General features: G+C 46.2%; 1 protein-coding gene across 1 annotated transcript in view; it reads left to right on the top strand.

The window, feature by feature from the left end:
- The first annotated feature begins 3,540 nt into the window (after positions 1-3,540).
- Positions 3,541-16,083, top strand: part of SLC15A1 (solute carrier family 15 member 1) — a 46,887-nt gene continuing 34,344 nt past the window's right edge. The window contains exons 1-6 of the mRNA XM_049853270.1: positions 3,541-3,561; positions 10,336-10,417; positions 10,517-10,658; positions 11,556-11,675; positions 14,458-14,557; positions 14,755-14,845. Of these exons, the coding sequence (XP_049709227.1) occupies positions 3,541-3,561; positions 10,336-10,417; positions 10,517-10,658; positions 11,556-11,675; positions 14,458-14,557; positions 14,755-14,845 (556 nt within the window). The remainder of the gene's footprint in view (positions 3,562-10,335; positions 10,418-10,516; positions 10,659-11,555; positions 11,676-14,457; positions 14,558-14,754; positions 14,846-16,083) is intronic.

Below are 16,083 nucleotides of genomic sequence, written 5' to 3'. Positions count from 1 at the left end.
GAGTCAAGCGGCGTTCTGAAAACCATACATTAGTGTATTCTGGCTTTAGTATAAACTAGTTTAGTACAAACTAGCCCTTTGTAGGTTCGTCAGACGAATCGCAGATCCTGTCTTACAGGAAGAGGTGATCGTGGAATAGGAGGTGATTTCAATGAAGTGTAGTGAAGACGGGCAGGGTTGCTGCCCGCAGGTGAGACGGCTGTGTCCTGCCTGAAGGTACCAGCAAGAAGGCCCCTGGCCTGGAATAATGCCCATGTTCCAATTGCCAAGCCAGGGATCTGCCAGGGACACCTATTCTTACTTGGAACCAAGCCACAACCCACTTGTAAACCCATGCCTTAGGCAACACTGGCCTGAAAGATCCTATTTTTCTGTTGTGCACAAAAGTGCCATATGGACTAGCAGGGACCCGAGGGTGGGAAACGCCACAGAACAGTGAAGTAAGAAACAAAGACCAAAAGACATTAACTTGGCCCAGAAACCCCTTTAAGAAAAGCCGTTCCAGAAGAAAGGTAGGATGTCTTACAGACGCAGAGCTTCTTCTAAAACCGATCCGACTGCAAGAACACGACAGCTCATTCATGCAAAGTAAGGCACTGTTACTTCTTGATTGAAGTTTAACAATTTGAGGGGGAAATATCAAACCAAGTGTGTAACATACGTAAGGCGCTCAAGCTCCCCCCTCCCACATTCCCTCTCCTCAGGCTAACAACAGTTAACCTCGGTCGCAGTGGTTAAAGCTAGCAACTGCTAACTGAAAGGTCAGGGGTTCGAAACCACCAGCAGCTCCTCGGGAGAAAGGCATGGCAGTCTGCTTCCATAAAGAATACAGCCTTGGAAACCCTACGGGGTCGCTATGAGTCGGAAGTGACTCGACGGCAGTGGGTTTGGTTTTGGGGGGTCTAAGTTGGGTGCATATCCTCCTAGGCACTTCCTGATGGGGTGCGTGCTTTAGTTTCTCAAAACCAAAATGGGGTCATGTGCTACGTGAGGCGCTGCAGCGTCTTCCAGAAGGCAGAACAACTAGCTCTGTCAGGGACAGTTGTAAAGGGCCTCGGATCTGAAAGGAGGAGAGAGTACTGATGAGCCTGGGGGAAGTGAGGGAACAGCAGGGAGCAAGGACAGAGGCCAGTAAGGAAAGAATTAGGAGGTGTCCTGTGACTGGATGGTGGGGATGAAGTGGAACGGAACTAAAGTCACCTCCTGGAGGGCTCTAAGAAGGAGGTTCCTGCCCCACAGAGAGCAGGGAGGCAGCAAGGTCTGAGAGAAGTGTCCTGAGGTGCTCCATCTGGGGAAGCTCAAACTGAAAGTGTGGAAAGTGGACTAAGTGGGGCTAGGTGTCTGCTTGTTGCAGTTGTCCTGCCGAGTGACACAGATGGAGCGAAGACAATCGGAATGAAAAGCAGAGGCCACAGGCCGATCAGTGGGGTTGACTGCATGGACGATACCACTTGCCATCAAGTAGACTTCAACTAAAGGCAACGACGTGTGCAGGAGTAGAACTATGCTCCACAGAGTTTTCAACAGCTGATTTTTTGCAAGTAGATTGCCAGGCCTTTCTTCTGAGGTGCCTCTGGGTAGACTCGAACCTCCAACCTTTTGGTTAGCAGCCTAACAAACGGGCACATTGACCCTTTGCATCACCCAAGGACTCCAAGTAGACAATGTTGTTGTTAGGTGCCGTTAAGTTGCTTTCTGACTCATAGTGATTCCATGTGACAGGGTAGAACTGCCCCATAGGGTTTTCTTGGCTGTAATCTTCGTGGAAGCAGATTGCAACATCTTTCTCAGAGATGCTGGTTTGACTGTCAGCCCTTCAGTTAGCAGCCAAGTGCTTAACCATTGCATCACCAGGGCTCCCTTACTCAGACAATCAAAACCAAAATCAAACCCACTGCTCTTGAGTTGATTCTGACTCATAGCAACCCTATAGGACACAGTAGAACTGCCTCATTGGGTTTCTAAGGCTATAAATCTTTACTGAAGCAGACTGCCACATCTTTCTCTCATATAGCGGCTGGTAGGTTCAAACCGCCAACCTTTCAGTTGGCAGCCAAGCTGTTAACCACTGCACCACCAGGGCTCTGTGCTAGAGACTCAGGACCTCTTAAATACACTGATTGGATTTACTATCACAATACCAATCACAAACACAATTGTACCAATGTAAACAGAATTTTGTGACAGCTGAAATGTGAGTTCAAACTTAAGTCTCAATGTAAACACCATTTCTATACTTGAGCTTTCTAAGATAGCAATTCTGTTGACACAGGCATATTAAGATAAGAAATGCTGACTGCAATATTCAGTAGACAGCTCTGAATTCTATAAAAGCAGAGCTTAGCAACCTCTGCCCTGTAATAAGAAGAGTCATTCTTTAGAATACATGTACATATTTTTCAGGAAATGAAACGCTTCATGACTGAAGGCTGGGTACGCAATCTAGATTTCAGCCTGAGGGAGTCTAGGGATTTTATTTTCCATGATTTAGTTCTGGCTGTGATGGTTGTGATAAAAAGACTGAAGCTCTGTGTATATTTTGGTTTCTTTTCCGCAGCCCTATTTGTATTATTTAGCAAACATAGGTTCTACACAGGCAAGCTGAAGTCTCTCCCTGTAAACCAAAATTCTGAGAATCATGAAAAAAGAATATTTATAAATGAGGCTCTGGGCTATGGCTATTGGGTGTGGGCTTTCATACCTCCTTCCTGCTTTTCTGAGGAGCCCTGGTGGCGCAGTGCTTAATGGCTCAGCTGCGAACTGAAAGGTCAGCGGTTTGAACCCACCAGCCCCTCCACAGAGATAGATGTGGCAGTCTGCTTGCATGAAGTTTGGAAACCCTGTGAGACAGTTCTACTCTGTCCTATGGGATTGCCATGAGTTGGAATTAACTGGACGGCAGTTAGGTTTTTTGGGGGGTTCCCGCTTTTCTACAGCAGGCCAATCACAAGCTCCAATATGGGTCTTTGTGTGGGTCTTTAGGAGACAATGGTAAGACTTCACTACCTGGAGCCGTCTTCAAGAAGATGGAACACAACTGCCATGAAATGGGGTTCTGAATAATACCAACAACTGCCTGTGCAGAGCTTTGAAAGGCACCTCTGCCTGGCTGGTGCTCTCTATCTCACTGGAGAGTGGTTCTCTCGCCCAGGCCAGTGGTGAGCCACGATGGCATGTGGAGTCTGCAGCCCATGCCTGTATCGGTCCTGGACCCCTCAGGAGACAGCTGGCACACTCAAAACAGGAGGGTGTACCTACAGAAAGGAGTCCCTGGGTGGTGCAAATGATTAAATGTTAGGCTGCTACCTGAAAGGCTGGCTACTAACCCACCCAAAGGTGCCAGGGAAGAAAGGCCTGGTGATCTGCTACTGAAGGGTCACAGCCACTAAAGCCCTACCGAGCACAGTTCTACTCTGATACACACAGGGTCGCCACAAGTTGAATGTGAGTCAACGGCAACTGTTATGTATGTATATATATATATATATATATTTTTACAAAAAGACTATTTAGAAAACAGTGGGTGACAGGGAGCCATAAATGACAGTGCAGGTACCCAGGGTGGTAGTGGCCTTACTGTTAGCACCTGTAGGCCTGAAGGATGAGGGAAAATAACAGTTACAAAGCCTGGAAGGAGAGAGTCATGACAAGAGCAGTGACTGTCCCTTGAGGTCCCAGCCAGTGTGAGTGACTTTGGAGGGAGGGAGCCAGGGAAATGGATGCCTGACCTTTCCTCCTTCCCTCTGTTCTGCTCACAGCGCCCCCTGTTGGTCAAACCCAATGGAAGCCAGAGGGCATGGGAACGACTGAGGAAATCCATTCAGGTTAACCTCATGGGGCAGAAGGAGGTAGGGGTCTGAGGGGCAGATGGAAGACATCCCACACAAGTAGCAGGTGGCAGAGCCAGAACCGGAATATCATACTTGCTGACTGACATGACAGATCCTTTGGAATGCTCATTCATTCAACAAGCATTTGGCTTTCACTCGGTGAGAAGCGCCAGGCTAGGTACTGAGGGTCCTGAGACGGCAGCACCTACCACTCGGCAGGCACTGACATGTCGAGCACTGTGCTGGGGCTTCACGCATTTAACTCTACGGCAATCTGTGCAGTGGGTAGCGTTGCTGCTGTTGTTGTTGTTAGTTGCCATTGAGTCGATTCTTACTCACAGCAACCCCGTGTGTGCAGAGGACAGCTGCTCCATAGGGCTGTGACCTTTTGGGAGCAGATCACCAGGGCTGTCTTCTGAGGCACCTCTGGGTGGGTTCAAATCACCAACCTTTCAGCTAGCAGTTGAGCGCTAACCATTCGTGTCACCCAGAGCCTGCTAAGGTGGGTAGTTGTATCTTCATTTTACAGATGGGGTGTTCCAAGGAAAGACTGGCCTGCCCAAGGTCACAGCTTCCGACACCAGAGCTGGAATTCAATCACGAGTCTGATGCCAGGGCCCGCGTTCTTCAACTGTGCCCATTGAGGCAACCCCTGCCCACAGGAAGTCCCACAGGGGAGAAAACCTGAATAATTTATTTCCCATCTGAAGCCAAGGACTAAGCCAGCATTGCTGCTGTGAAGTGGACACAAGCAGGAGCCTGTCTGGTGGAGGCCCTGGGGCCAGGAGGAGCCGGAGAGTGCAAACCACCACAGCATGGCTGTAATCGGGAAGAAGGCTCTATCAAGGAAAGCAGCGGGCAGAGGGTTCAAAGAGCACGTGGCTCTGAATCAAGACAGGAGATGCTCAGGCAGAACTCTGGTTTTGTTTATGGCGGGATGGGGCCAATGGCTCGCACAGAATGAAAACGCAAGGCGGCTAATCTGCGAGGAAGAACCCATAATGGGGAACTGTGCAAAAGCTCGAGGTGGGAGCTGGGCCGGAGACTCATCGTACTGCCCAGCTTCTGTATTTAGTTTTTGCTCCAGAAAGCTGGCACGGAAGGGACTTTCTGGTGCTCTGAGCCAGGGAAATGATAAAACTTATGTAGAAAAATCATGCGATCGTTAGCCATTAGAGAAATGCACATCAAAGCTACAATGAGATACCATCTCACCCCAACATTACTGGCTCTAATCCAAAAAAAAAAAACAGAAAATACCAAATGTGGAGAGGTCGCGGGGAGACTGGAACTCTTATGCTTTGCTGGTAGGAATGCAAAATGAGATGACAACTATGGAAACTGATGCGGCGCCTTCGTAAAAAGCTAGAAATGGAAATACCCTACAATCCAGAAATCCCATCCCTAGGAATATATGCTAGAGAAATAAGAGCCATCACACGCATAGACATACGCACACCCATGTTCACTGCAGCATTATTCACGATAGTAAAAAGATGGAAACAACCTAAGTGCCCATCAACAGATGAATGGATAAACAAATTATAGTACATACATACAATGGAGTACTATGCAACAATAAAGAACAATGAGGCACAATAAAGAACCCCTGAGGGAGCAGGAGATCAGTGGGATGCAGACCCTAAATTCTCATAAAAATACCATACTTAATGGTCTGACTGTGACTAGAGGAATCCCGGCGGGCATGGTCCCCAAACCTTCTGCTGGCACAGGACAGGAACCATTCCCGAAGACAACTCATCAGACATGAAAGGGACTGGACAATGGGTAGGAGAGAGATGCTGATGAAGAGTGAGCTACTTGTATCAGGTGGACACTTGAGGCTGTGTTGGCATCTCCTGTCTGGAGGGGGTATGGGAGGATAGAGAGAGTTGGAAGCTGGCAAAATTGTCACGAAAGGAGAGACTGGAAGGGCTGACTCATTAGGGGGAGAGCAAGTGGGAGTAAGGAGTAAGATGTATATAAACTTATATGTGACAGACTGACTTGATTTGTAAACGTTCACTTGAAGGTCAATAAAAGTTAAAAAAAAAAAAGAACAATGAGGAATCCACCAAACATCTCATGACATGAACGAATCCGGAAGACACTTTGCTGAGTGAAATAAGTCAATCTCACACACACACACATGCATACATATATATAGTATGAGACCACTATTATAAAAACTCAGGAAAAGGTTGACACACAGAATAAAAGCAATTTTGGATGGGAAAGGATGGGTGGGGTGGGAAAGTCACTAGATAGTAAGCAAGTGTTAACTTTGCTGTAGGGAAAGAAAACACACAATATAAGGGAAGTTAGCACAACTTGACCAAGGCAAAGCCATAGAAGCTTCCTAGACACATTCAAACAACTTGAGGGACCGAGTTACAGGGGCTGAGGACTAGGGACCATCGTCTCAGGGGACATCTAGGTCAATTGGCATAACACAGTTCATAAAAAAAAAAATGTTCTACATCCTACTTGGTAAGTGGCATTTGGGGTCTTCAAAGCGTGCAAGCGGCCATCTAAGATACATCTATTGGTCCCTTCATGTTCGGAACAAAGGAGAATGAAGAAAACCAAAGACACAAGGAAAACGTGAGTCCAAAGGACTAATGGACCACATGAACCAGCCTGAGCCCAGAAGAACTAGATGGTGCCTGGCTACCACCACCAACTGCTCTGACAATAGAGGGTCCTGGACAGAGCTGAAGAAAAATGCAGAACAAAATTCAATTCACAAAAAAAGACCAGACTTACCGGTCTGACAGAGACTAGAGGAACCCCTGAGATTATGGCTCCTGGACGCCCTAACTCAGAACTGAAGCCACTCCTGAAGTCTACCTCTCAGCCAAAGATTAGACAGGCCTATAAAAAAAACAATAACACACATGAGGAACATGCTTCTTTAGTCCAATCAAGTACACAAGACCAAAGAGACAACACCTGCCCAAAAGCAAAGATGAGAAGGGAGGATAGGGCAGGAAAACTAGATGACCCCAGAGTGGAAAAGGGGGAGAGTGGTGATATACTGCAGGATTGCAACCAATGTCACAAAACAATTCGTGTATAAATTTTTAAATGAAAACCTTAAAAAAAAAAAAAAAAAAACCCACACAAGATTTGTATACTTTGTATAAAAAAAAAAAAAAAAAACCGTCACATCACAGCCTGCATGTGGTTTTCCAAGTGTGATTTCTGGACCAGCAGCACCGATACCATCTTGGATCTTGTTAGAAATGCAAATTCTCAGGTACAGAAAAGAGTAAGTCTTCTCAAATACAAACCATAAGCCACAAGCATTGATTTTCACTTGAGCTACTTTTAAAACGGACAATACTCTAGTGAACAGCATGTAGGTAAAAAAAAAAAAAAAAAAAAAAAACAGTTGCCATTGAGTCAACTCTGTGACCCCTGTGTGTCGGAGTAGAACTGTGCTGTATAGGGTTTTCAATGGCTGCTTTTTCAAAGTAGATTGCCAGGCCTTTATTCTGAGGTGCCTCTGGGTGGACCAGAACCTCCAGCCTTTCAGTTAGTGGCCACGCATGCTGTTTGCACCACCTGGAGACTACAACATGCAGGTAGCTACAGGCACTTAAGGATTATTTTTCATTCTCCAGTGCAGCAGTTTTCAGTGTAGTCTCCAGGTAGCAGCAACAGCACATTTGGGGACTCGCTAGAAATGCAGACTCTGAGGTGCACCCCAGACCTCCAGAATAAGCAGCTCTGGGGACGGGCCCCACAGTCAGGTCTAGCCAGCCCTCCAGGGGATTCTGCCACGTTGTCCAGTTTGAGAGTCACTGCTGTAGGGCCCTGATTCGTAATGTCGCAGGGCATTCTCAGGGAGCCCTGCCAACACAGAACCCTAAAACAAAGTTAGACTCACAGTGTCCACAGGGACGGACTGGGGGGAGACTTCCCAGGGAAGGGGGCGCAGCTGTGCCAGAACACCAATAGGTACACGGCAGTGCATTCATGCAGACTGCAGGCTGAGGCGGTGTCAAGGCTAGAGCTAGGGGGTAACTCTGGGGCAGGGACTGAGGTAGCGGGGGTGTAAAAATGGCTTGGGGGAGGTGTCTGACCTCCTCCAACCCAACAAGGGGGAAGGAGAACCAAGATCAACAGCACAAGGCTGACTCCCAAGAAGCAGAAGCCAGACAAGCCTCCTTTCCTGCCATCTTTGCTGATTCTGACACCAGCCATCCCTCCCATGGCACTCTCTACTTCTCTGCTGGGTTCGGTAACTCATTACAATGGCCACACAGAACTCACAGACCCTACTCATGATTATGGGGTTTATTAGGGAAGTGAGTTACAATTCAGGTTCAGAAAACTCTGGATACAGTTCTTTCATCAGGATAGCCTCTTCCCAGCAGTGCTTGCAGTCATGCCTCTCCCTGGCCCTCAGTCTCTATCCAAAGGCACTCAGCTTTCTGTATCCATGGATAGGGAAGCCCACCATGCTGTCTCCTGCTGTGGGTCTCTCCTGCTGGACTCTCCTTTCCTGGTGGTGGTAGGCTCTTCTTCTCTGCTCAGGAATTGGCTCTCTTTTAAGGTAAAACTGACCAACCTCCTTGATGGGCCACAATTACCCTATCACACAATCACCTGGGTGGGAGTTACAAGACCACGGCTAGATAGGCTACATGCCAGAGTAATTAACACCGCAGCGGGTGAAGGGGCACTCCTGAGATCTAGAAGGTGGTGCTAAGTGGACTTGGTTTGCACTGACTCACTTGACACAGTGGCTGCAACAATGGGCTCCAACACAGCAAGGATTGTGAGGACGGCGCAGGACCAGGCAGTGTTCCATCCTGTGGTGCACGGGGTTGCTATAAGTCAGAATGACTGGACAGCACCTGACAATAACACCACCACCTGTGCCCTCACAGGTTCTTCTTGCTCTTGTAATTCACCTTTCTGACTGTAAACCCTGCCTCCGTGCTAGGCTGTATAGGAGATGCCGGGGCTGTGCAGATACACACAGTTCATTCACTTGAGGAACTGAGCATACAGGAGAGGCAATTTATGTACACTGTCCGTTACTGGGAAACCTTGGTGGCATAGCGGTTAAGTGCTATGGCTGCTAACCAAAAGGTCGGCAGTTCGAATCCACCAGGCACTCCTTGGAAACCCTGTGGGGCAGTTCTAATCTGTACTATAGGGTCGCTGTGAGTCCGAATCGACTCGACGGCAATGGGTTTGCTTTGGGTTTTTTTGGTCCATCACTGCGCTATGGCCAGAGGATGGTGTGCGGTGGTAGGTCAGGGGGGCTCCTGAAAGCATAGGGAGGCCAAGGCACATTAAAAGGGACTCAGGCATTTCTCACAAAGGAGGAGCTGTCCTGTGCATTAAGAAGTTTGGGTGAGGGCATGACATGATCAGTGAACAAATAACCGGGTATCATTAGAACCTTCTGTGCGTGGGGAAGGGGCAGAAGGAAAGCAGAGCCCAGGGAACAGGAAATGGTGACATACTCTTCACTGCGTGTTAGACATCCATGCCAAAAAACCAAACCCGTTTGGTCAAGTCGATTCCAACTCATGGTGACCCCATGCATTACAGAGTAGAATACAGCTGTATAGGGTTTTCTTGGCTGGAATCTTTATGGCAGCAGATCACCAGGCCTTTCTTTTGCAGCACTGCTGGGTGGGCACGAACCACCAGCCTTTCCATTAGGAGTCAAGCACAAACTGATTGCCCCACCCAGGGACCTCCCTAGGCACCCATAGCATTCTATTTCAATTATTCAATCCTCACAGCAACCCAACGACCTTGTGAGACAATGAAGGACATGCTAAACTGTTTCATCCTGTGGGCGTGGGGCAGTCTGTGAAGTGTTTGAAGAAAGAAATGGTTTTGGCACAATTCTCTGGAGCCTCTGGTTCTCATTCAGAGTGCACCTGGGAAGTGGCTGAGGCAGTCATTATGAGGAGATGCAGATGCCTGGGTCCCCTGGGGCGGCTGGGCTCTAGAGAAAGGGGGCTGGGAAGGGTTAGCGAGCAGCACTCCTTGCCGCCACCAAGGGGCCGAGGGTCTGAGCTGAGGAGCAATGAAAAAATATTTTAATTTCTTGACTCTAACGGTGGCATTTTGTTTTTCTTTTAGGAACGTCCAGATCACGGGTGTGTATCCTTTTTTCTTCTCCACATATCTTCGCTTTGCAAATTTTACAATTTGTTTTGCTTCTGAATGTTCACAACTTCATTTCCTTAACAAACATGTGCACTGGGCATCACTGAGTGGGAAATCTTGAGTTTCTGTGAGAATATCTTCTATTTAGGAAATGCCGTGGGTAGCCTTCTCAGACTAACAATAAAACCAGGTGCTTTATTTCATTGTTGTTTATATGTGGAAAGATGAACATGAGGGAATGAAAATCTTACAATTCTAGACCCCACCTCTGGGTAGTCACGGGAAAGTTCCTAAATACGCATCTGGGTATCTGTGAACATGAACCCGTGAGAAGCCTACCTCAATCTCACTCTGTTTTTGCCAGAGTTGCTTTGGTTACCCCTTCAGCATCTTCTTCATCGTGGTCAATGAGTTCTGTGAGAGATTTTCCTACTATGGAATGAGAGGTAACTTGTAAACATGTCTCGCCCTTGGGAGAAGACCGTGAGTTGTGGCAGTCAGCTCTAACTTTGTTTTTCCCTCCTCCTCCTGCCCTCTGTGCAAAGCGATCCTGATTCTATACTTCACACGCTTCATCGGATGGGATGACAATCTGTCCACAGCCATCTACCACACATTTGTCGCTCTGTGCTACCTGACGCCGATTCTTGGAGCTCTAATCGCCGACTCGTGGCTGGGAAAGTTCAAGTGAGTAGTTGGAACTTTCTTGTTAACAAACTAGCCAAGGAAGTAACAATGAGTTTTGTGGTTTGGGGTGGAAGAATCTGGAATGCAGGCTCGTGGAACATAAATGCTTAGGAGAGCACTCTAGGCGTGGCTTCTCATCATTCTATCCCCACAGCCTAGCAGAGTGCCTGGCATTTAGCAGAGTGGATACAAGTATCATTCGCAGGTATTGCCTCCTCCAGACAGTTACATCTTTACTTCATCTTGAAATAGCAGCAGGGACACTCTCTGCCGTTAATGATGTGACAGGCACAGAGATAAGGGCTGTGAAAACAAAAAACTCCCTAATGTATGTCCTGACTGCAGATGGGCTGACCCTGCTCTGGGGGCAGAAAGGACACGTGGCACAAGGTAGCTCAGGAGAGCACCTGCCTAACCCTGCAGGGAAAGTGTTCTATGACTTAGTGAAGAAGGAAGCAGGGGCTCTTCCAGGCCAAAGGCATGACATGGGCAGAAGCAGGAATATTGGCTATCTTGAAATAGTTCTACAAAAACAACCACTGGTCCATACCTGGCCAAATATCGTTACCAGTCACCTTGGTTGATGAGTAGCTCTCACTATTTAAAGATACCAGTGTAACTAGTTGAGTAAAACAAAGCACTGGGTCTTCGAAATAGCGCAGAGAGAAAGTGGGTCTTTCCCCTTCTCCTGTCTGCTCTGGCCAACTTGGCTCTATACTTGCAAGCTATGCCACCAATCCTGAGGCAGGCTGGCCGTTCTAAGAACGACCACTTTTATTGGAGAAACAGGGAATTCGTGACTGGGCTCTTTAAAGTTTTGAAGGAGGGGGTCTTTCATGATGGAGTAAGAAGCGTGCTGCTATCATGCCTCGGCCTGCATTCTCTTTTATAACACAGGACAATTATATCGCTCTCCACTGTCTACACAATCGGACAAGTCGTCATCTCGGTGAGCTCAATCAATGACCTCACAGACTACGACCACGATGGGACCCCAAACAGCATCTCTGTACATGTGTGAGTTCATGTTACCTGCTGCTGTACCCCACCCCAGCAGTGACTGCATGACTGGTGTTCTAATTTTTCATCATTTTCCTTGAATTTGACCGTGAATATAGGGAGGCTTTTCCTCTCTCGTCAGAACAGTCTAGAGAAGGCTGTTTTCTTAACAGCTGAGTCTTCAGTATGTCCCCACCATAGCAGGCATTGTTGACTTCGGGGTGCACCTATCCTGGGGACATCTCAGGTGATGCTTGGTCAGAGGACAGGGCATTTCTGTTAGACTTGATCTTCCATAGAAGGACATACTCCCACAGATTCTCAACATCACCTCGTCTCCTCAAGACTCTGGTATCTTTGGTTTCCTGTTTTGTACCACATTTCTGCTCATTTCTCAGTAATTCCGTTTCATGAATATTTATTCCCAACCCTGCATACTGGGTCCTTGATGGAAAGTGTCATGGATGAATGTTACTCAGTTAGGTAAATTTCCCTTCATTCTGCTCTGACAATGGGTCCTGGACAGAGCAGCAGAAAATTATAGAACAAAAAATCAAGTTCACAAAAAAGACCAGGCTTGCTGGTCTGATAGAGACTGGAGGAACCCCCAAGATGATGGCCCTAAGACACCCTTCTGACCTGGTAATGAAGCCATTCCCAGAGGCCACCTCCCAGCCAAACAACAGGCAAGCACGTAAGATAAACAATAACACCCAAGAGGAACATACTCCCTAGAACAATCAATTATATGAGACCCAAATGGCATTATCTGCCCAAAAGCAAAGATGAGAAGGAAGGAGGCGTTAGGAGATCAGGACAAAAGGGCAGAAATGAGGAGAATGCTGATACACTGTGGGGAATGAAACAAGGTCACGAAACACTTTATGTACAAACTATCAAATGGGAAACTAATTGGCTCTGTAAACTTTCACCTAAAGCACAATTAAAAAAAAAAAAATTCCCTTCATTGCCTAGTACCCTAGGTGTGAGATTTATGTTGTTCCTGTTCTTGTGCTTCAGTTCTTGATCCATGGAGAAAACTCTCCTGCGGGCTGGGGAAACATAACTGAAATCCAAAGTAGTATCTGTGATCCCATGTTTTTGGCCTGTTAGGACATCCGACTGCTGTCCAGAGTAGGTCCCTTGATGCAAACACCCCTGGTTCCCACGGGTAACTGTGCTGGTGGAGGAGTAGTTATGAGCCCAGTCAGCTCAGACTGCCATACTTGATTCCCAGCTCTCCCACAGAGTAGCTGTGTGACCTTGGGCAAGTTATCTTCCCTGTGCCTCAGTTTCCTAACCTATAATAGCCAGTAAGAGTGTGGACTTTGGAGTCGGGTGATGTGGGTTCAAATTCTGGCTGTGCCCCTTACTGACTCTGTGAGCTTGAGCAAGTTTCTTAACCTCTGTGCCTCAGTTTCCTTATCTGTAATAGTACCTACCTCACATAGGACTGCTATGGGTTAATCCAGGTAAAGCCCCTACAACACTACTTGGCAAGTGATAAGTGCCCAGTAAATCTTAACTACTTATTTTATTTCATGAAGTTACTATTGGAACATGGCTGAAATCCTCACAAGAGTTCATGGTGTGTACTGTTAAACTGGCCATGTTTCTATTGTTTTTTAAAATGTGTAGAGTAACAACAAGGGGCCCTTGGGTGGCACAAATGGTTAAGCGCTGGACTACTAGCCCAAAGGTTGTTGGTTCAAACCCACCCAGAGGCACCTGCGAAGACAGGTCTGGCGATCTGCTTCCAAAGGTCACAGCCTTGAAGCAGTTCTATCTGCATTAGGCAGAATGGACTGACGACAACAGAGCATGAACATCAGACACGAGTTGTATTAGGAGGCAAACAAGACTGACACAGAAGGAAAGGACGACTTTCAAAGAACTCCTTTTTTGTGCAGTATCTTCCTTGACTTTTTCTGTTTCATAAAAGAGTTTTTAGTATTTTTAAGCAACATTGGCAGCCAAGATGATATGAAACAAACACCTGCAAAACTTTATGTCTGTAGTATCTAACTGTAAAACTAACACAACTACAAAATAAAGGTTGATAAATTCCAGGAATTTTTTTTTTTCAATTCAGGAAGTAAAATACTTACAGATAACTTAGAAAATACAAAAGTAAATAAAAATAATCCTTGATCCCACCGCCTAGGCATAACTATAAACCTTTCGGTATAACTTCTTTCCACTGGTTAAGCATTTGGCTGCTAACCAGAAGGTCGGCAGTTCGAATCTACCTGCGGCTCCTTGGAAACCCTATGGAACAGTTCTACTCTGTCCTATAGGGTCGCTATGAGTCGGAATCAACTTGACGGCAAATGGTTTTTTGGTTTGGGTACTTTGTAAACAAATTAGATCCTACTACATAACCTGATGTTCTGCTTTTCAATTTAACCCTGTTTTCCAGCATCATTTCTGCACTGTTTTCAGTCTGTTTAACGGTACCAGAGATAGTGCTTCTATTTGTTTAATTAACAATTCATTTCTTCATCCATTTACCGGATAATTATAAGGCTCAAAAGAACTCCATATGTCAATCCTTGTTCAGACTTCAAGTTAGTGCCGTGAATTTTCTAGATGGTAAGTTATTAGACAAAGGCATGAATTTGAAGGTCCATGAATTCAAGTATTTTTGAACTATCAAGCCTGTATTTCCTTTATCTTTCTCAAAAAGCTGGGGGCCCTTCCCTGTGTTTGCCACTGCCCCGACCCTCTTTGGGAAATTAGGGAAAGAGAAGGCTCTGCTGTTAAGGATCTGACATCTGGCAATAACCCCTTCTTTCGCCAGGACACTGTCTATGATTGGCCTGGCCCTGATAGCGCTCGGAACGGGAGGAATAAAGCCCTGCGTGTCTGCATTTGGTGGCGATCAGTTTGAAGAGGGGCAGGTAAGAGCATGTGCCTTCACAGAAACCACATAAATGGAATCAAATTCCAGTGACAAAGAAGAAAAAGACCCCAAAACCTGTTCTCCAGCTGGTTCTTTTTCAAGTTCTCTTGAACAAGCAGTCAGATCGTCAGCCATATTTGATCACTGATGCACAGCCAAGGTGGTGGTTCTCGAAAATTATCCTTCTCATTACAGGAAAAACAAAGAAACAGATTTTTTTCCATCTTTTATCTGGCCATCAATGCTGGAAGTTTGCTTTCTACGATCATCACTCCCTTGCTCAGAGGTAAAAACAAAACAACAAAACCTGAAAAGAACTTCTGTTTTGCTTTTCTAATTGTGGGGAAGAAAGCCAGGTGAAAAGATTAAGTCTTTGTTTCATCTGTTTTGTTTTGCCCCCTTTGGCAGCTCTTCCTTTATGCCTCAGCTATCTGATACATGGCTGGGATATAACTGAAATCCAGAATGTAATATTTTTTTTTCTTTAAGTTTTGTTTCCTTTTCTAATCTTATTTGACAAGGAGACCTGGTACTGCAGTGGTAAGCACTCAGCTGACAACCGAAAGGTTGGTGGTTCTAACCCACCAGCCACTCCCTGGGAGAAAGATGGGGCAGTCTGCTTCCATAAAGATGACAACCTTGGAAACCATGGGGCAGCTCTACTCTGTCCTATAGGGTCGCTATGAGTCAGAATCAACTCAATGGCAAGAGATATAAATTGTATTTGAATTTCTCAGCTCAATGAACACTGAATAGTCAAAAACATTCTTAGTATTCGATTTACAAAAAAAAAAAATTATTATTAATCCAAAGTCCTTATTCATAGCAAGAGGTAAGAGTCAAGAGAGAGTATTTGGAAAAAACCCATGGGTGGGGCTGTAGCTGGCCTTTTAGCTCCAAGCTTTGCCCCTGGTGACATCTCAGTGAAGCAGGAAGAATGCAGTGGGAAAGGCTTTATCCTCTGCTTTCCTGTCATCTCAAGTATTTCCAAAAGACACGCTCAGAGAAACGGAATGAGACAATAGCTATGGAGAGCACTCAGATGTTTGTGCTTGCTAACGCTCCACTCGGCTTGTGAACTGCCCATGTGGGAGATGCTATTAGGGACAAAAGAGCAAGACCACGGTGCTCTCACTGAGGATCAGATTAAATTATGAAATACAGTATTCTATGAGAATTATCGAAAGGTCAGCAGTTCAAACCCACCAGCAGCAGCTCAATGGGAGAAAAGACCTGGCGATCTGCTCCTGTAAAGATTACAGCCTACCAAATCCTATGGGGCAGTTTTACTCTGTCATATAAGGTCGCTATCAGTCAAAATTGACTCCATGGCACACGACAACATGTATTTATGCATACTAGTTTGGAGATATCACTTAAAGTCCATTCCAACTGATTTTATGTAAAAATTTAGTCGCTTTTATTCTTGTATTATTTTTCCTCACCTCCCCCCGAGGGTACCTGTTCCCTAGAGGGTACATGCCAGAGTCTATACTATGCATGTTCAAATTATACAATCTGGTA

Source organism: Elephas maximus, chromosome 14 (genome assembly GCF_024166365.1).
Source record: "Elephas maximus indicus isolate mEleMax1 chromosome 14, mEleMax1 primary haplotype, whole genome shotgun sequence".
NCBI classification, from domain to species: domain Eukaryota; kingdom Metazoa; phylum Chordata; class Mammalia; order Proboscidea; family Elephantidae; genus Elephas; species Elephas maximus.
The sequence above is the reverse complement of the archived record's forward strand: the minus strand, read 5'-3'. Positions and strand labels throughout refer to the sequence as shown.